This window comes from Rhipicephalus sanguineus, chromosome 9 (assembly GCF_013339695.2).
Source record: "Rhipicephalus sanguineus isolate Rsan-2018 chromosome 9, BIME_Rsan_1.4, whole genome shotgun sequence".
Lineage (NCBI taxonomy): Eukaryota > Metazoa > Arthropoda > Arachnida > Ixodida > Ixodidae > Rhipicephalus > Rhipicephalus sanguineus.
Window position 1 is genome coordinate 135,783,647 of NC_051184.2, and position 21,407 is coordinate 135,805,053.

The 21,407-nt window shown below is 47.9% G+C and overlaps 1 protein-coding gene across 1 annotated transcript; it reads right to left on the reverse strand.

Moving 5' to 3' along the window:
• Nucleotides 1–15,793: 15,793 nt before the first annotated feature.
• On the reverse strand, nt 15,794–20,571 carry LOC119405869 (uncharacterized protein K02A2.6-like). The gene is made up of 3 exons (XM_049419527.1): nt 18,606–20,571; nt 16,523–16,696; nt 15,794–15,960 (listed from the first exon to the last, which is right to left on the reverse strand). The coding sequence occupies exons 1-3, from the start codon at nt 20,569–20,571 to the stop codon at nt 15,794–15,796; spliced, it is 2,307 nt and encodes a 768-aa protein (XP_049275484.1).
• Between the last annotated feature and the right edge of the window lie 836 nt (nt 20,572–21,407).

Here is a 21,407-nt window from a genome sequence, read left to right on the forward strand (position 1 = left end):
GTCGTGATACACATTTTGCTCCAACTGTATAGCTTATTAGTATTCATGTCTGTAACTGCGTTTCCTTACAAATGTTCTGCCAGTCGAGCTGTGTTTCTTCTAGAAGTGTGCCATATGTTACAAAGGCTATTTTACAAATGCGCTTGACATGTTTATTCTTGTGCAACTCTATTCCTGATCCTCCCTGTAATGACCCTGACGAGAGGCTTAGCAGTATGCATATCTATCTATCTATCTATCTATCTATCTATCTATCTATCTATCTATCTATCTATCTATCTATCTATCTATCTATCTATCTATCTATCTATCTATCTATCTATCTATCTATCTATCTATCTATCTATCTATCTATCTATCTATCTATCTATCTATCTATCTATCTATCTATCTGTCTGTCTGTCTGTCTGTCTGTCTGTCTGTCTCTCTGTGTGTGTGTGTGTGTGTGTGTGTGTGTTTGTGTGTGTGTGTGTGTGTGTGAGTGTGTGTGTTTGTGTGTGTGTGTGTGTGTGTGTGTGTGTGTGTGTGTGTGTGTGTGTGTGTGTGTGTGTGTGTGTGTGTTATGGTGTGTGTGTGTGTGTGTTATGCTATGGATGAGGGACGTGCTGCGGCTCATACGCGATGCTTTTATTCTACCGCACCCGCACTTCTTTATCGGCTTCTCCTGCCATGGCTTCATGTGTCACACGATTCGCCCTCCCTCCGAAAGGAAGCAAACATGATAAATACCATAAGAATAAAGTGATTAGAAAGATATACGCGAAAAAAGCAAAATGATCATAAAGATCCATGTCCACTGAGTTATATAACCTCGCCAGACTTTTAACGCATGATTTCGCAGTCCGTTCCTCTCTAGCACAGCCCCTGTGAGCGAGGCTGTCTGTCCTACATCAGATGGCATAGGCCTCCCCGGCGCCCGGATGCTGAGGAAAATAGAGCTTGAGCTCTCGTCAAAAACGAGGAAGACTGGGATAGCTTGTAGCATCGGCAGGTTGGATGCCGTAGGCATCCTGCATCGTGGCTGATACAGACGCTGTGCTTCCAGTTTTCGTGTGCGATGACCGATACTGATGGAGCGATGTCTGCGTTCTTGACGAGCACTGGGGGTGTTTATATGCATCTCTTGCCGCTTTCTGTGGTATCTCTGCCGTAGAAAACTTCCTTGACGACGTCCCTTCCTGTGAAAGTGCCTTAGATGTGGAACTTGTCGGTTTAGTTGGTGTCTTTTCTGACAACCTTGCGTAAGTCGCAACCTTGTTTTCGATGTAGTTTTAGATCGTCGTTGTCCTCGTTGGTGTAGCCGTTGGAGTCTCTGGGGTTCTTGGAATTGATTGTGCTGGTATTAACGCGATAGCGTTAAAGAGCTCGTATCGCAGAAATTCCGCCGTCGGCGTCGGCACCATTGGTTGTGAGCGAAAAATCATCATCTTGTCCGTGACCGAAAAATCGAAAAAGCTGCAAATAACCTAACAAAAATGTTGGCTCCGAGTGAGAATCGAACCCAGGCCGTCAGCGTGGCAAGCAGGTGTTCTACCACACAACCACGCCTCTGCTTGGAGCTGCACTGAAAGTAACTTTCATGCTTCCCAAAAATACGCGTCCTGCATACAGGTATCACAGTACGAGATGTAATATCGCAGTAATATTGCGTGGTACAAGCGTACATTGCCATCGGGCGTCACACCATGTCAATATCCTAACGACTTGGTGGTTTAAAGACAGCCACCCATCACAAAAGGCACATACATTACTGCGCGTATTCTCTTAAGGCCACGTAGAGGGTGCATCACAACTTCGAAAAAGTATCTGGTTTAAAGCATGCTACCCATTACATAAATCACACACCTTAGCGCGCGCATTCTGTTAAAACTCGTAGTGGTCGAAGTGCACACTAGGGGCAGTGTATCGCTATTGCGTTCAACTCTTAAAGACGAAGCTTAAGCGGCCCCTAATTTTTGTTAATGGGGCTGCGGAAATTGCGGAGGTGGCAGCCCTTTTAGATCACGGCACTGATTTTCTTGGCGATTTGATGTGGTGTCTAGTAGGTAGCTGGTGGCATTTGGGCTCTTATGATGCATTTCTGGCAGTGAAGGTAGTGTACCAAAACTGACAGACAGTTCTCTAGAGGTTTCTGCGACGTCGTTCATTACGAGCGCTTCTGACACCCAGCTGCGTGTGATGTTTGGTACATCCGAACCTGCTGTATCGCTTCGACTATCGCGCGCGTGAGCACTAGGCAGTGCTACCGCAGCGGACGTGGCTTCATCAGGTTCCAGTTGCGAATTTCGGCAAGACTGTGGAACTATCGAAATAGAACCTTGCGGTGAAAGACACCTTTTGGACTCATCCTGACGTCGTTGGGTATTCTCACAATGCTTCAACTCACTTATCGGGAACGTAGATACCTTATGAGGCTGGCGGTGAGCGTTAGGAGCAACTGAACAGCCGCGTGATGGAAAGCCAAGCGGTGGCTCACGTATGCGAGGCGAAGAATCAAGGGTATCGGGTGCTCTAGTAACGCCTCGTGTCATATGGTGGAGTGAAGGCGTTAAGAATGATGAGTTTCGTGCAGAAAGGAAATCTCATGGACGGCTAGGTCTTTTAGGAAAAGGGCGTGGACTGTGATGGCTGAGTTGAAATTTCCTAGATGGTGGGTTAACTTTAGTCTCTAAGTTTGGTGATCATCTCTTCTGGGATTTTTTTCCACGATTCATTGTTTTGGAAGATGTGTGTGAGGTAAAATCAGACTGCCTCACCGGTGACGTGGTCGTTGACGTTGGTGACCATCTCCCGTTCCGACCATGATGCAGCGAAACTTCTTTTGGGCCTAGTTCGTTCTTAATCCGAGAAGTACATTTACAGCGCAAACGCACAGACGCACCGCAAAGAAACGACACACACAGCGCTTGTGTGTGTCGCTTCTTTCTTTGTGGTGCGTCTTTGCGTTTGCGCTGTAAATGCACTTCTAGCATCATGCAATGGTAGCGTGGAGCTCGAATAGGTCGAACCAGTCCTCCACGGGTCCATCGTCCGCTGAACCGGTGTACTTCAGGATGTCAGGGTCAGCCGATGGTTCTGTCATGATTCTGTCTGCTGTGTGCAGCATGATCTGTTTCGGTGGTCTGATGCGGTCAAGGTATCTTGCTGAGGGCTTTGCTGGTGATGTGCGGCTGATGCGTTGGCTGCCAGGTCTTTATCCTGTCGACTTGTGTGACGCTACACACACACACACATATATATATATATATATATATATATATATATATATATAAGTATAAAAGTATATGCGCCTTCATAAAAACAACTGTTTATTTTGTCTACGTTTCGACGAGAGCCCCGTCTTCTTCAGGACATAACAATATTTACAGAGTGTGTGTGTCCTCTTATAGCATGTTGAGAGTGGAGGGGTAAGGACAGAAAGGAAGGGAAATAGGAACGCAGCAAGTGACGGAGAAAAAGGGCGAGGGGACCACGACAACAACAACAACAACAACAATAACAGCAATACAAAAAAGAAAGAAAAGTCAGGAGGGTCAGTAAGAAGGGTTTTGCATGACACGGACATTGTGTTCGTTTAGGTAGCGACAACAATAGAGCCTCTGCGCACCCACCTTCCCCCAAACGGGCAATGTAATGACCCCACGCATCTAGTATGGCACCTTCCGGTGTGAAGCCACGGGTGGCGTTTTTGACGTCCTTCTTCGTCGTTTACCGCGTTAAAGTAATTGGTGGGGTGGAGAGTGAGGGCTTTCAGCGTATGCTTTTCCGTGTCAGCCTGGGTGTAAGACCCGAAGTGGCCAGTAGTGTTGCCGCGTCGTCAATATTTATTAAGCGCATCGGCTCTTTTTGGAAGAGGAAGAGATGTAGAAAAAGGTAAGGGTTGTAAAGGAAAAAGACTGACTATAAGCTTGTTCGTGTAATGACAGTTTAAGTGCAGTGCTATACGACGTACACTACACTGTACGACGTCCGGGACCACTTATCTGTGCATGCCGGCTGTGATTGAAGTGGCAGATGAATCCTGGTTAGTGAGATGCATAAGCTCAAGGGTGCACCGAGGAGCGCTATCATTAAAAACGTTATTATGCTCGCACTGGGCGGCAAGGGGCCGGGGACTGATTAGAGAATGGCCTTTGCGCTTTTTAATGATCGTAATGCGGAGAGGGTTCCCGGGTGTTCATTTATTCCACTTTTTATCGTGTTGAATTTGTATATAAAGTATGATTCACGTTGCTCCCATTCTCTGGTTGTTGGAAAATTGTTTTCCAAGAGTGTAACCTTGATACCCTCGAAACTGTGATCTTTCAATGCGATATGTTTAGAAAGTGGAAGGCCAGGCAGGGAACGTACATGTGACCGATGGTTGTTGAACCTAATTCTAAAAGGCGTGTCTGTCTGGCCTACGTATTGCATGTTACATACCCCACATTCCAAAAGGATATGACGTTGTTTGAAGCGCAGTCGAGTGCACCACTCATTTGGTGCTTAAAATTTGAGTGTATGCTTTCCGCCAGGGTTGCTGTCTGCATGTGTTTGCATACTTTGCATCTTCCTTTTCCGCAAGGGCGGCACCCAATTTGGGGCTTTGTACCTATCTTTGAATTTATTAAATGATCACTGATACTTCTTGACCGTCTGTATACTACACCCGGAGGGGAAGTGAAAATTTTGGATAGTCGCTTGCTCTGTTCCAATATGTTAAAGTGATGAAAAAATCCGTAAACAGGGGGTGGCTGCTCGAGCCAACGCTTCGACAAGTGCACTTGTCTTCTTCAAGGCTGGAACTGATTGGATTTCCTTTGACGGAAGATGACGAAACATGGTGAGTGTCCTCTACATTCCTTACAAATCAGTTCCAGCCTTGAAGAAGACAAGTCCACTTGTCGAAACGTTGGCTCGAACACCCACCCCCTGTTTACGGATTTTTTCATCGCAGCTTCCATCTTCCACTTCCTGCCGTTTTTTGAATATGTTAAAGTGTTTTTTTAAGATCTCATTAATGTTGGGTGGGTTGTTTGTGAAAGTTAATACAAGATATTTCTTGCGCTGCTGATCGGTATCTTTTTGTTGGTGTCGTAAAGTCTGGCGGTCCAGATTTGCCGCTTTTTTGATCGCGTCATCAATGATAGCTGGTGGGTATTCTTGATGGAGGAGTACCTCGCGCATACATGCGGTGTTTTTTTTTGGAAATCCTCAGAGCGAGAGCAGATTCTTTTCAAACTGGTGTGCTTGGGAATAGGGAATACTGGTCTTGCAGTGGCGCGGCTGTCAGCTTTTGAAGAGCAGGTACCGTTGCCTGTCCGTAGGTTTTCTGTATACACTAGTGACCAACGCGCCATCCTCTATTCGAATGTGTACATCCAGGAAGCTTATTTCAGTGTTAGAGTAGGAGTACGTAAAAGAGATGCTGGGGTGTGCTTAGTTAAATGCATGTATGAATTTGAGGGGTTCGTTTTCTGAATCAATCCAAATCATGAATATGTCGTCTAGGTACCGTTTATAGAATGAAGGGCTGATATCACAGCCTGAAAGGAAATTGGACTCTATGTGGTGCATGAATATGTTAGCGTAGTTTGGGGCTATTCTTGTACCCTTTGCCGTGCCGCTGATTTGAAGGTAGTACTTGTTGTTAAATTCGAAGCTGTTCAGTTCGAGGACAAGTCGGGTTAAAATTTCAAGTACTTTTAGGGGCGAAGCTCCCTATAGCGGCACCCGTTCGTCCCTCGTAGCGTAGTATGTAACCAGTCTTACGCTTTGACCTGCAAGGTGGTGCCGGTGGGAGATTTTCCTGTGCGTTGTTGAACAATAAAAAATTCGCAGCGTTAGCTAAAAGCCGACTTCTTCTGTCTCTCATTCCCATTAGCAGCCATTCTTTACCTCCAAGGTAGTGCCTGGTGAGATTTCTCCTGTGCGTGATTAAACAATAAAAATTTTGTTCAAAACGCCGTTGATTGATGAAATAAACCAACAAAAGACGCCAGATGTTTTGTAAAAGCAAAACGAAAGAACGCCAGATGTTTCTAAAGCAAAAACGGAAAGACGCCAGCTGCTTAACGAAAGACGCCAGATGTTTTCTAAGCAATGGTTTTCTAAACAATGAAAATTCACAGCGTACATGTAAAATTAAAGTGCGCTGCAAGTCGTCATAACTCATCGAACCTTTAGTATAAACGCGCCCGATCTCACGTCGGTGATGATGTACTGGGCAGAATTCACGGAAGATTCACGGTTTACCGATGAACCTCCGCAGCTTCGCCCACTCATCATCATTCACTCCGTTGATTTTTTGCTTGGATATGCGTCAGGGTTGTGGTTGCCATATGGTTCTACAAGTGCCCTGATACCATCGTCATGTGGTATATTCGTGTAGAGTGAACTAACGTCCAACGTTACCAGGAATGCGCCGTCTGGAAATTTTACGTCCGATATTTCCCGAAGAAAATGGTTTGTGTCGCGCAAGAAAGACTCATGTGTGGGTGGTATGTTTTTGATTAAAGAGTTAATATAGCTAGATATGGGTTCAGTTAATGTTCCCGTTCCTGATGTAATTGGTCGACCAGGGTTTCCCTCTTTGTGAATTTTGGGGAGCACGTAAAAACGACCTGATGCCGAATGTGCCGTAACAAGTGCTTTTTGAAGCTGTGGATTGATCTCGTCCTCACGTCTAAGCTCCTGAAGAGCTGTCAGAATTATTTCTTTATGCTCGGTTGTAGGGTCCGAATCGAGATGTTTATAGAATTTTTTGTCATTTAGTTGTCGCTTGCCTTCCTCAATGTAATCCGATGTATTAAGAATAACAATCGCGCCACCTTTGTCTGCTGGTTTAATGACGAGATCTTCGCGGTTGCTCAACGCGAGAAGCGCGTCTTTTTCTTTCTTTGATTTTATTCATACTTGGTTTGTACGCCTTGTACGCATGTATGACATCTTTCTGAACCGCATCTATATAGAGATCCAAATGTCGATCCCTGTTGGCGTCTGGGGTCCATTGTCGGCCAATGTTACCGCGGAAAAGTGGATTGTCTTTTTGGGGTTTATCAAAGAAATATTCCTCCAATCGTAAATTTCGTGCGAAGTCGTCTAAATCTTTTAGAAGCGTGAATTCATCGCACTTTCCATTGCTGTGGCAGAACGTAAGTCCACGTGATAGTACAGTCAATTCGTCTTTGCTAAGTTCTTTTTCTGAAAGGTTGATGACGTTTGCTTCTTTGGGGTGTGCCGGTAGGTCTTTCTGAATGTGGGGCGGTCTGGTATTTTTGTTGTAGGCTACAGCGGGTATTGCTTGTTCTGGAACGTTATCTCGCGCAAATTTCTTTGTTTTAAGTTTTTCTATTTCTCCCGTTTTCTTCTGCTCGAATAAGTCGAGTTCTTTGGCCTCCAGTTCCGAAAGAGGAAGGTTAGTTCTTGCATACCGCTCCTCGTCCATAAGTGTCATTAGAGTATTTTCACAGTGTTTCATGGTGACCTTAGTTAGCTCCAGTGTGGCGTGATCAATAATTTTGTTCCACTTTCCCATTTCTGCTTTAGAAAAATTATGCATCGAAGGTGATGCTGATAAGCGCAGCCCCTTCGGTGCCGTACCTGCCAGTACATATGCCTTGAGCGTACGCAAATGAAGTTCGTGCCGAATCCGTTTGTCGACGAGCTTTCTAAGTAAGCTTTCTAAGTAAACCGGGAATCGCGGCGCGCTGCTCAGCGAGACTGCTGGACTCGGTTCGTTTAAAGTTGTACACGGCGTAGTGCGGCCGAAACGGCCAGAGGCGACTGTGCTGACCTCGACTAGAACTTGGCGTCACTTGGCACTACTTTGTATAACTTAGGATCCCTTGGCATCACTTCGTATGGCAAGGACCAGCTAGGAAGCAATTAGCTCCGCTGTGCATTTAGCCTTGCGCCCCTAGTGCAACCTACACTCGGCGTTTTTCACATTGTTTTATTACAAGCACAGATAAGAAACACTTAGAATTAGAGCTGTGCACGGGCCGTATTTCCGAGCCCGAGCCCGGCCCGGGCCCGCTGACTCTGCCGCCGAGCCAGACGGCAAAGTGCTGCGAGCCCGCCTGGCCCAGCCCGACGTACGAAAACACAATTCCGGGCCCGGCCCGGCCCGGCTTTTTAAAGGTTCGCTGCGAAAACAACACAGCGTTTTCCGGTAATTTGGCATTTTATTGAGCATATCGAATATGATCAAACGACACACGACGAATAGTCTCTATTACACAGATTACAAACTGTCGTGCAAAACAGCAAGCAGTCCCACGATTCCGGCTTCAACGAAGTGCGGTGCTTTTGCTTTACGTAGCCCGCCGAACTGAAGTTGCGTTCGCTGCTTGCACTCGTCGCCGAAATTGCTAATATCTTTTTTGCCAGCCTGGCAAGCTTGGGATATCTCTGCTGCCTGTTTTTCCAGAAGACTAAAACTTCAGATGGACAGGCGGACGATTCTATAGAGAGATAATCGGAGAGCTCCTCTTTTGTTTAAAGTAGCGTATGGAAAGGAAAAGTGGTAAAGGGCGGTCGCGGAAAAGGCGCTGTATGCGTGCTGGAAAACAATTGCCGATCATTTTCTATATTTCGGGCTTGAGTCGGGCTTTGCGCCGGGCCCGAGCACGGCCCGATAAAACTCCAAGTAGCCCGAGCCCGGCGCGGGCCCGAGGTAGAAATGCATCGGCCCGCCCGAGCCCGGCCCACGGGTCGGGCTCGGGCTTTCGGGCTACCCGGAGTCCGTGCACACCTCTACTTAGAATCGCCACGCACCCATGATGTAAGCAGGCGAGCTTCGCCTCCCACGCTTGCCACTTGCCCTGCCTAGCTATCGCGAGCCAAACTCCGTCCCTACATTCTCGCGAACTGTAGCCGAAGGATCACGTGACATGCATGCATGAACACGTCACACACGCGTCACGATGCGTGTGCGAGAGGCGCCCTCTTTTTTATGTAAGGTTAATATAATAATAAAAAATTACACCATCTCCCGCTAAATGGGACCGTGAGGCGATGCGAAGCCGGAGCATTTGCACTGTCGCGTTCCGTTGGCGTTCGTTGAGCATGCTACCGACCTCGCATCGTGCAACGCGAAGAGGAACGCTACGCGCGTCGTGTCTTCCCTCTAGCCTTGCCGTTAATTCTGACAGGGCGAGCGGGGAATGCGGTCGTCAGGCACGCGAGGGGGGGGGGGAGCGTAGAAGAAAAGAGAGAGGGGGAGGGGACGCGCATGCGCTGGCGCTCATCGTGGCGTTGGGCGGGAGAGGGGCACACCGTCTCCCACTAAAGGGGACCATGAGGCGATGCGAAGCAGCGTTTCGGCATGTCGAGCCCGCGTTTCGGAGGGGGAGGGAAGAGGACGTGTGTGGAGAGGAGGTATGTGGAGAGGATTTGCGCATGCGCAGTAAGCGTGGTCACGCCGCCCACCACCACCACCACCACCGGTTTGAGCTCCGCTATGAGATACTTCGCATCTAATATCTGGGGTTGAACGTCCCAAAACCACGATGCGATTAAGGGATGGCGTAGGGGAGGGTTCGGAAAATTCGACCACCTGGGGTTACTTAACGAACGCACACCTAACTCTAAGTACACCAGCCTGAGGCATTTTCGCCTTCATCGAAAATGCAGCCGCCGTGACTTGGATTCGATCCCGCGACCTTTGGGTCAGCAGTTCAGTGCCATAACCACTAGACCACCGTGGCGGCGCTTTTATCTGGAGTTGATGCTGTGCTAGAGTGCCTCGATGTTCTGCTCGCCTGCCGCGAGGAGAGGCAGAGGTGGAAGGCATTGATGCACTCTCTGGTATGCGGCGCGGCACCTATATCGGTGTAACACACTCCGTGTCACACGTCATCGCCGCATCTGGGAGCGCGGCGCCCGCGACGAGAAGAGCAGACGGTGTTCAGTGTTAAATTTGACCTTTACCGCGGCGCGTAGATTTGTAACTCTTGGCAGACAACGATCGTGAGTGCGTAATGTATGCATTCCGCTAGTTAGTTCGAAATGCCCAGACTTGGTGAGGGGCTATTTAAGAGAAAAATGAATTGTAAAAATTCCTGCGACGTAGTTACGTGGAAAAAGAAGCGTGATAAAGCGCCGAATAAAATGCGGTATTAAATTATGCAGCGAGTGTCACCACTCATTGATTTACGCTACAAAGCTGACACTGTATTAAAGGAGAAGTAAATCCTGTCTGGCCATACTTTGTAAACGTCCGGTCAAATATGCAATTCAAGTAAATATTTACAATTACGAACAGGAGCAGATGAAATTTGTAAAAACGTTTTCTTTTACATGAAGGTTTTAAGTTAAGGAATGAAATAATCGTTAGAATAGGGTAATAACAAATAAAAAGCTTCTTCTTATTTTGTTTCATTAAGGTTGCAACACATTCTGCAGTATTTATTTGCCATAAAGATCCAGGACGCGGGTTCAAACTCGGTCATGGCCGCCTCATTTACGTTGCAATGAAGAGCTATAACACCCACGGACGTACACATTTCGGAGGGGGCTAAAAAACCCCATGAGGTCAAAATGAACCCAAAGCCTCCCACTAAGGTGTGCCTGATAATCATATCGTTGTTCTGGCACGTAAGACCGCGGTACTAAAAATAAACATCAGTATTAACGCGGTAGCGTTAGAGAGCTCGTGTCGCAGAAATTCCGCTGTCGGCGTCGGCACCGTTGGTTGTGAGCGGAAAATCATCCGTGAGCGAAAAATCGAGAAAGTAGCAAATAAAATAAACGATAAAATCTTCGGCCCCAATGAGGATCGAACCCGGGCCGTTCGCGTGGCAAGCAGGTGTCTTACCACAAAGCCACGATGTTGCTTGCAGCTGCTTCGGACAAAAACACTACATAAATGTCATGTAGTGAAAGGAGTCTCGACGCATTTTGTTCGGCAGGTGTCACGACGAAAACGAGCCCATACGGTAGGCGCATTCGCGAGGCAATCAAACTACGTCGAAAAACGCCGGGATAGTGCAGCCATCGCCGCTAAATACACACACGAACTTTCAAACAGCTCTAAAAATGGACAACTATGTCCATCTAGAGGAAAACATATCAAGCCAACGCAGCAAACGCTAGATAACGTGCTGCCATCTGTGAGGCATTGTGAGAAATATGTCTCGACTTTTCATTGCATCCGAGAGGGCCGGCGCGCGGCGTATATCTTGGAGGCCATGCGACTCTTGCTTTAGATCGAAAGCAAGGAGGTTAAAAAAATTGCTGGAGTGGCGATTATTGCGCAATAGTGAAGCCGTGCCCACCAAAAGATGGCGGCTGCACCCGCCATCTTTCTAGGGGCACGATAAACCATCAGCGTTTGGCGAAGGAAAGCGAACGTTTTCCACGCACGCCAGAGAAGTTTAATTATGGTAACTTTTATGGGTCAGATACTGCTGTAAGTGTGTCTTTGTGTTACTAGTTTTCGTAGGTAAGCTTCAAAGTCATGGCAAATTTTATTGGACATCAATCGTCAATACTGCACTCGACGGGTTACTTTTGTCGGCAACAAGGATCTTTTATTTTATAATTGACGTAGCATTTACAATAACAGATCAAAGCCATTTGATCTCTAAGTAGGCACCACCAGAAAAGAGCATGTTTGCGAACTCTTTGGTGGGCAAAAGCTGGCTTCACTTTCAATGGCAAGGCGTTTCGAGAGCTTCCACTCCAGAATTTTGTTTTAAACCTTCTTGATCGAAAGCCTGTAAAATTCGCGCGCGCGCGTGTGTGTGTGTGTGTAACAATACACATTAATAAGTATGCACTTAGTGGTTGAAGTGCGCACTAGGGGCCGGATTTCGCTATCGCGTTCAACTCTTAAAGGCGAAGCTTAAGGGTCCCCCAATTTTTTTTGCCGTATAGTAGGACACACGTATACAAAGAATGTGCTTGGGTACTTGTAAGCGTGGTTTTGTTATTGTACCGGCGACGTCAGAGCAAGACAGCTGAAACAAGAAACGCGAAGCGTCCTATTATTGCGAAGATCAATACTGGCGGAAAGGCTTACAACACGATCAGTCCCTGGTCGCGACGATGTGGATCGATGTATGGCGGTTTCTCTCTGTCTCACCTCGAATACCGCAAATGACGGCAGTTCCTGAAGCCAAACAATTTGGCAATAAGCGTTGGCGTGTGTTGGGATCAAAAAGAAATGATCACCGGGAATCGATATCTGGGACGTGGCTTTGCCTCGTTGCACTTTCACAACGTTCTTTGCGTTATTTTTGGTGAGTTTTTTTTTTTTTTTTGGTCGCACACTATGCACATTATTGTGCTTTTTCTACGTGATCTTATTTTCTATGCATGTCAGCATATGTGTAATTCATGAGCATATTATTGTCTAAAAACGACTCATCAGTAAGTGGCTGATGTAGAAGCATCTTTAAATACAATATAAAGATAAACGCTATTGCATGTGGGATGCGCAATGTTGACATCATCAATTCTGAGCGCAATAATTTGCAGCCGACCTTAATCCTTAGCTTGGGTATCTGATAATGGCGCTCGCATATCGGCGTTACCCTTACAAAAATTTGTTTAGGTAGTCTATATAGACCAGAACACAGCGAATTCCATGCGCAGCGCCATATTTGTATCGCGCGTCGCGCCATCTATATCGCACCGCGACGAAACAACATGCGCGGGCTGCCATGGCAGCAGACGCTACACAGAGGAAACGTGAAATTCGCGAAACTTAGCCCGTCAAAGAGCGTGTTTCGCGTCTTTTCTAGCGCGGAGACTTTCGCTGTTTTTTTTTGTGGAACATCAAGAACACCTTGCTCATGCAAGTCCACAATGTATACAGTACGTCCTGAGCAGGCTACGGAAACAACCTAGTGATGAACGTACGCCGTTACATTTGTAAAAAAAAACGTCCGAAAGAGTGAAACGATGTTTTGTTGCACCATATTACAAGCTGTGCACAAAATTTTGTGAAAGCTCATCATTTCAACATGCATCGCGTCATAATTAGAGTACGCTTTACGGGTAGTTTCGCGGAACTATCTTTTGCTTCAAGAGCGCTCTTACAATAATGCGTCTTGCTCACAAAAGCGTGCTATCAGAGATTATCACCTGCAGATTCGTTCATCGATCCTTTTTGGAGGCTATCTGCGCGATTTTGATCTTGTAACGATGATGCTTTACAAACGAAACGGTGCTGCTCTTAGTTAAAGGCCAACTCCGGCGATTTTCTGGCCATGTCAAAGTAATGGTGCTTTTGTGTTCCTGAGACGCTCCTGTTACGGGCCCGATAGCAGAAATACTCGGCAAATTGGAGAATAATTTTAAATAAGCAAAAAAGCGCAACACCGAAACCCAACCGAGTGTAATGTCTACGTATGACGTAGACGTTGTTACAAACGACCCGGAAGTCGTGCAAGGCATGCGGGTCACGCCGGCGCGGAGTATGAAAACTGTGACAGCCGAGACGACCAGCGAAGCGCCGGCCAAACCAAGGCTGTCTGTCGCCTTGTGCACAGCAGACGCTCGCTGTAGCGGCCGAAGCGCCGAAGTTAGCGGTGCCCTCGGCTGCGTCACTTCCGCCGCCTTCCCAATACTGCACTAAGGTGCGTATTTGGGCCGGTTGGTACATGTTCAACGATACGAGAAACAGCGCGACACAATGTTCGATCAATGTAAGATACTTCGGCGATACAGTGATCAACGAGCACGTGAGATTTATGAGGCATTTTGCATTGACAAAAAAGGTGATATGTGCGTGAGTGTGCCTTCGTTAGCGCTCCTCACCAGGGAAATTGCCTATCTGTCTAGTGGATGATGGTTTTATTATTTTTTCAGAAGCGTTCATAGAATTCGTGAAAAACGTTCCACGTCACTGTTCTCCTCTCCTTCCTTTCATGTTGCGCGTGCTATATATACCCCATTGTACGAAATAAAACCTTGGTTGTAAGTGAGCGCTTGGTCCGTCTCTTTCACTGTCCTGTGTGTCGCGCTGTTTCTCGTATCGTTCCCAATACTGACGTCACAGACGCAATGTTGCCAATAATTGTGGGAAGCCAGGAGGGCGTTTGCAGACAATCTTTAAAATTCATTTGCAAACAATCCGAGCATGTCTCAAGCCTGTAATTTGGCATAAATGACGGAAACGTGCAAAGGAACGTACCCAGCGAATTTCATTGAGATCCATCGACCTCGAAAAATCGCCGGAGTTGGCCTTTAAGCCGCTACTGAAATGGGCAGAATCCAGCTGCCTTTTAATTAATGTGTGCTGTGTATATATGCTAAAAAAATTAGCTGCTTGAGTAGCGCTACGCCTGCGACGTAAAGGACACTGGCGCGAGTACTATGCCTTGTGTACAAATAAATTTGCGGACATCAAACACTGAAATGAAAGCACAAAATTCTGGCCAGCTGTCGAGGAACACCGTACCATTTATTACCTTTTGAAGATGAAATCTTGAAGGCGTGGATGCGATCAAAAGACCTAAAGCTTAATACTACATTGAAAGTGGCAAAGCATGCTGATTGCCTGTGCTTGAAAGCACTACATTGGACCAGGGTGTGTCCAGATAAGATCGAACACGAGGTCCCGGTCACCATTCCCGATTTTCATGAAATGTACTGTAGGTCTAGGCATCACACCCAGAAGAATGGTTTCGCAGTTAGTTTTGCGAAAAAAAAATTTGTTCGCCTGAAAAAAAATATACAAATTTTGGCCGCAAAAAAAAACACTTTTGTGCCAATTTCGCGATTCCTGAATTTTGAGCGCACCTTGGGAGAAAATGGTGCACTTCTTCGTCAACATATTTATTCCCCTTAAAGAAAAAGTGAAATGCAATCTTATGAGTTTATTATTTCCCTTGCTTGTCGAAGCACTTTTGAAGAAAAAAATTACAAACTTGGCAAATCGCACAAAGTAGCTGTATTTCAGGAATTTATTGTTGCAAGCAAGTTAAAGTGAGGATAATAAAAATCAGTACATATTAACTTTGATACTTTCGCTATCTTTTAAAACAATTTGTGTGGTTTTATCCTGCTCCGTTTTACTCGATATTTGGGCTGAAACGTAAGTAATTTACCAAAAACGCCGAACTTTTAAAATAATTTTCTCAAAAAGGCCATTTTTAATTTTTTTTAAATCCCTCTGATTGAAGTCAAGGACGTCATCTACCATTCTGCAGAAAGAAACGTTGCATTATTTTGGTTGCTAACAAGTTATAGTGCGTCAAATGTGACCATGTCATCCTAGCGGCCGCGTTGTTCGTTATGGGCTGAAACTCGGATATAAGTCGTTAAAAATACTTGTACGTGACATAATCGCAAAGCAGCAGCTCCACACCAACAAATGCGCAGCCAGGTGTCATGGTTCAGCAAGATTTGCCTTGAGATCAGCCGCTTGACAAACCCGCAGCAGCGGCCGCTCGATGCTGCGGGCACTCACATCAGTGCCGCTTCGAGTGCGGATGAGCTCCGCTTGCGCGTCAAACTACGCTCAGAGGACAAACGAGAGAAGGAATGCATCACTGTAAAAGTTAAAGGCTGTTAAGTGCCAAAAAATGTCATACTATACAACGAAAGCTCTGCCGGCAATTTCCCAGTGAGCGCCTTCAATAGAGCAGGCATGTATTTTTTTCCCTGATGTTATGCCTGAAGTAACGGAACGTAGCCGGCAGAAGGGGCAGAACGAAAGACCGTTTATTGCTCGGTGTTACTGGCTTTATAAACAGAAAAGGTCACATGGCTAGTCCTGATAAGCAAGAGTACGACACGTGCAAATAGTACTGCTCTTGTTATACATCAGTACGCGTGCTTGATAACACTACATCCCTCCCCCCTAAGCTAGAGTAAGCGAGACGATCCGGTCGTTTCCGCTGGCGAGTCGAACGCCGTAGTGGTTGTTGGTCTTCGGCTTGAGAGTTGACTTCTCGTACGCCCGTATCTTCACGAGCGTCTGCCTCCTTGGAAGTACACTGAGCTTCGTCGTTGACTTGGATGGGCTTGCTAGGTGATGACCCTGAGTCGAGCCGTGGCCGAAGTTGATCTACGTGGCGCCGCTGCGGTCCCTCCGGTGTTTCTAGTGTAACCATGCGTGCTCCGGTCGTGGACACTACTGTCGCCGGCATCCATCTCTGACGAGACTGGTACTGGCGCGACCATACACGCCTTCCTGGTGGGAACCGCGTTTGGGCTTTTGCTTGTGCTTGCACAGGTTCGCCGGAACCATCATTTTCGGCCACCTTTTTGTCTGTGAGCGAAGCCGTCAGCCTGGTTCGGGGACGAAAGCCCAACAGCAGTTCTGTTGGCGATTTTCCTCCTTCCGTTCTGTAACGTAATAAGAACTTCATCAGTCGTTCTTGCAACGTACCTGTCGGATTCTTTCGAAGCCCTTCCTTTATGGTCCGCACGGCCCGTTCCGCCAACCCATTTGACTGCGGATAGTATGGGGCTGTTCTCACGTGTTGCACGTGGTTTTCCTGCAAGAAACTCGACATGGTGGCACTTGAAAACTGTGGTCCGTTATCCGATACTAAGCAGTACGGGAGGCCAAAACGTGCGAAAATACCTTGAAGTACGTGAATGGTGGCCTCCGCCGTGGCGGTCTTCAAAGGTATGGCCTCAATCCATTTAGTCTCGGCGTCCACCAGCACAAAAACTTGGTAGCCATTGATGGGGCCCGCAAAATCCATGTGCAACCTGTACCATGGTTTGTTGCTCGTCGGCCAAGGAGACGGAACTTCTGCGGCAGGCATGGGCCAACATTGTATACACTGAGGGCAACTTTGAACCAACCGTTCGATGTCCCTGTCTAATCCGGGGCATAGGGCGGCAAACTCACTCATGAGTCGACTCACTCACACTCACTCAGACTCAGATCGAGCTGTGAGTCTGAGTCTGAGTGAGTCCGGGTGAGTAATATTTCGGTGAGCTTGAGTCCGAGTGAGTCCGGTTGAGAAAATTTTTAGTGAGTCTGAGTCCGAGTGAGTCCGGTTGAAGAGAACTTTGGTGAGTCTGAGTCCGAGTAAGCTCTAAGCACAAATTATGTGTCTTGAGTGAGTCTGAGTGAGCTCCACACCCTTTTGCCGACATATCGTTCTATCTACGCCACTTCAGCTTTACTATCAGCCTTATGTCGGCTCACGTTTATGGTCCCGTCGACTCACACATACTTCAAAGCCCTAGAGTTCATACACTATATTTATTGATCAGAGGTGGGGGGAGGGTGTCATGAACTGCCCCCGAAAACTCTTTCACAGGATGTTTTGATAAAAATATTTCGTCTGAGTCATCCCTTTCAATAAAAATGTCCTTACTGGATTGCAAACACTGATAACTCATATTTTGAAGGTACAAGATGAAAAGGTGCCAAGTAGAGCACAAATTATGCGAGATATTGGTGTGAAAGAGCATTCACACCATAGTCAATAAAACCAACTATACGCTAACAGACTCATGAGTCGACTCACTCAGACTCACTCAGACTCAGACAGAGCCGTGAGTCTGAGTGAGTCCGAGTAATAATTTCGAGAGTTTGAGTCCGAGTGAGTCCGGCTGAGAAAAGTTTCAGTGAGTCTGAGTCCGAGTGAGTCCGGTTGAGGAAAATTTTCGTGAGTCTGAGTCCGAGTGAGCTCTAAGGGCAAAATATGTTTCATGAGTGAGTCTGAGTGAGCTCCACATTTTTTGCTGACCTATGATCCGGGGTACCAAAAAAATGCACGCGCTGTGCGCTTCATCGCGCTGATACCGGGGTGACTGTCATGCAGTTCGCTTAACATGCATCGTCGCGCCCCATCAGGCAACACTACTCGATGGCCCCAATAAATCAGATCATGACTGGCCGCGAGCTCGTCACGGCGCGAAAAGTACGGCATAAAGTGTTGCTGTTCCGCAGAAAAGCGCCGTGGCCAGCCGCGCGTCATCCATACCCTGATCTGATGAAGCGTATTGTCCGTGCGGCTCAGGTCTGCTAATTGCTGAGCGGAAAGGGCCATGGAATTTAGGCCCCGTGTGTAGAGCACGTATTCCATGGGTTCTTGCCCTCCTCGATCCTCCAAGCACGGCAATGGTAGACGACTGAGAGCGTCTGCGTTAGCATTTAGCTGTCCTTGGCGGTACTCGAGGTCATATTGGTAAGCCGAGAGTAGCAATGCCCACCGTTGAATTCTTGCTGCTGCCATATGCGGAATCGGCCTCTCCGGATGAAACAGTCCCGTCAATGGCTTGTGATCTGTCACCAGAGTAAAATGCTTCGCCAACAGGTAATCTCGGAACTTGATAACGCCGAACACCAAGGCCAACGCTTCTTTCTCCAATTGCGAATAATTTCGCTCAGCAGCTGTCAGGGTTCTCGAGCGGAAAGATATGGGGTAATCTCGGTTCCCAATTCGGTGTGATAGCACCGCGCTGACCCCAACCGGTGACGCATCGCATTCAAGCCGCAACGGCTTTCCGGGGTCGTAGTGTACGAGAAGTCCCGCTTTCACCATAGCGCACTTGGCTGCCTTGAAGGCTTCCTCGTGCTCGGCTCTCCATTGCCATCGCGCTGCTTTAGCCAGCAGCCGATAGAGTGGATCCAGCGTGGTGGCAAGGTTAGGCAAAAACTTGGCGTAATAAGTGATCAGTCCCAAAAATGATTTGAGCTGGCTCACCGTCTCTGGTCTTGGTGCAGCGGTGATGGCTTCCATATTGTCGGGGGGGGGGGGGGTGGAGACCCGTTGCGTCGATCTTGTGGCCCAAGAACGATACTTGCTTCTCGCGGAACCTGCATTTGTCAAGGTTCAACTTGAGGCCATTGTCCCGTAGCCGCTCAAAGACTCGCCGCAGAGTGGAGTCGTCGTTCTGCTTTTCGGCTATGATGATGTCATCCAAGTATACCTTGACGCGAGGCAGGCCTTGCAGAATGGACTCGAGGCGGCGCTGGAACAAAGCCGGAGCAGATGCGATGCCGAAAGCGAGGCTGTTGTATGCAAACAACCCCTTGTGTGTGTTCAACACAGCCATTTTTCGTGCCTCGTCGTCCAGTGGAAGTTGATTATATGCGTGCCGCAAATCCAAAGTGGTGAACACCTCTCCCCCATACAGAGATGCGAATATGTCCTCAATTTTCGGCAACGGGTATTGTTCCAAATGTGTTGCCGGATTCACGGTCAATTTGAAGTCCCCGCACAGCCTGATATCTCCGTTACGTTTCACTACGGGCACGACGGGCGTAGCCCACTCTGAAACTCGCACTGGTGAAAGCACTCCTTCCTGTACTTGGCGGTCGATTTCTGCCGACACCTTATCCCGAAGCGCAAATGGCACTGGTCGAGCCTTACAAAAGCGTGGTACAGCAGCCTCTTTTTTGTGTAGCTTCACAGGCGGCCCCTCGCAACAACCCAACCTCTCGAAAATTTCTGGAAATTCCGCCACCATTTGCGCCGTGGCTGCGTCACATCGAACCACATTTACCTTGTCCGGCGCACATTCTTCCAGTAGCGCCATGCCAGCATTCCGGAAGGCTTGGATGGTGTTCCGGCCGCACAGCAGAGGCCCATCGCAATCCACTACAACTAGCGAGCTCTCCACTTCCGTGTTACCGCATTTGACTTTCATGGCCACTCGGCCAAGGACCGGCAGCGGCCCCAGGAAGCACGTCAGGCGTAGTGAAGTCTTCTCCAGTGTCGGCCACAGTTCACGGTGTTTCTCGAATACCCTCTTTGGAATTACGCTGATAGTGGACCCCGTATCCACCAGCATGCGCAGTTTCCGGCCCTCCCAGATGAAATCCCTTTCGAATGGCCGAACGAATTCGTTGCTACTGTAGCTGTGAGCCACCAAAGCGTAGAGCATTTCTTCTTCACTGCCGTCTAGCGCCTTCACAGCGTAAGTTCCCGAGGGGTTACCGCGACCGCTGGAGCACCTTCTCGCCAGGTGTCCCTTCCTGCCGCACTTGTGGCAGGTCGCTTTCTTGTGCCTGCACATTTCCGAAGCATGGTTCGAGCCACATCTCCAGCATTGAGTAGACTCGGTCATGGATGCATACCCTTGTCCGGATTTCTGCGGATTCATCCTGTGCCTCTGTACAAAATTGGCGACACCGTTGTCGTTGAAGCTCCTCTCTTGCATAGCCCGCACATTCGTTTCCGCTGTTTCTGCCGCTAGAGCAAAAGCCTCTGCCTCAGCCAAATTCAACTTCCTTTGCGACATGTGTCGTCGAGCTTGTTCGTCACGGATTCCGCAGACAATCCGATCCCGCAACATGCGGTCCAAAAACTTCTCGAAATTGCAATCCTTTGCGAGACGTCTCAGGTCAGTGATATAGTCCCGTACCTTTTCGCCTTCTGCTTGATTCCGCATGAAAAAAGCGTAGCTCGCTGCAATCTCATTAGCTTGTGGATCGAAGTGGTTGTCCAGCAGCTGTACGACGGCGTCATAGCTAAGGCTGTTCACAGATTCTGACTGGCACTGCCCCTGAAGCACGCGAACAACACTGTCACTTAGTGCCGATACCAGAAGCGCACGCCGTTTTCCTGGATCCGTGATGCCATGGCCCTCAAAAAAGGCCTCCAAACGGACACGGTAAGTCCTCCAGCTACTGGTCGTGTCGTCGTACTCGGGTGGCCTGGCTGTCATCGTGCAACTATCCCATCTTCGTCGCCACTGAAGTAACGGAACGTAGCCGGCAGAAGGGGCAGAACGAAAGACCGTTTATTGCTCGGTGTTACTGGCTTTAAAAACAGAAAAGATCACATGGCTAGTCCTGATAAGCAAGAGTACGACACGTGCAAATAGTACTGCTCTTGTTATACATCAGTACGCGTGCTTGATAACACTACAATGCCCGAAGCCACAAAATATCTTGATAAACGCTGGAATTGCGTTGAATATTCTATCTGCGGACGCACAACAATACAGTGTTGTAAGAGCGGTTTTTTAACGAAGCAATGGACTTGGACACACTTCTTTTCATTTCCGGCTGACACAAGTATTCTGGCATGAGATGAGAGAGAGAGAATAAACGTTTATTAACTATTCCTATTAGCACCTAAAGTGGCTGGGGCCCTTCGTCCAGTGCCATTGCAGCTCGCCGGGCCTGGTCCAGGGTTGCCAGTTGGCTTCCCAAGGCCTGATCCGAGAGTCGCGCCTCCCACGACCAGTGTGGTAATGTGTGTGTTTTTATGAGCGTGGAGTTTGCCGCAACAGGATGCGAGGTACAGCTGTATGTGATGTGTGTCAGTGTCGGTATCCCTCCGCACCAGGGGCATTCATCTCGATATTCGGAGGGGTGTATCTTAGAAAGTGTGTGTAGGTTGGGGTACGCGTTCGTCTGCAGTCTGCGCCAGTCTCTCGATTGCTCTCTGTTCAGATTCGGGTGAGGTGGTGCCATAGTGCGTCGCTCGAGCCGTTGAGCTTCGAGGATGTCGGCTCGACCGCTCGGTCGCTCCTCGTTGTCAGGGGCTATGGTTTCG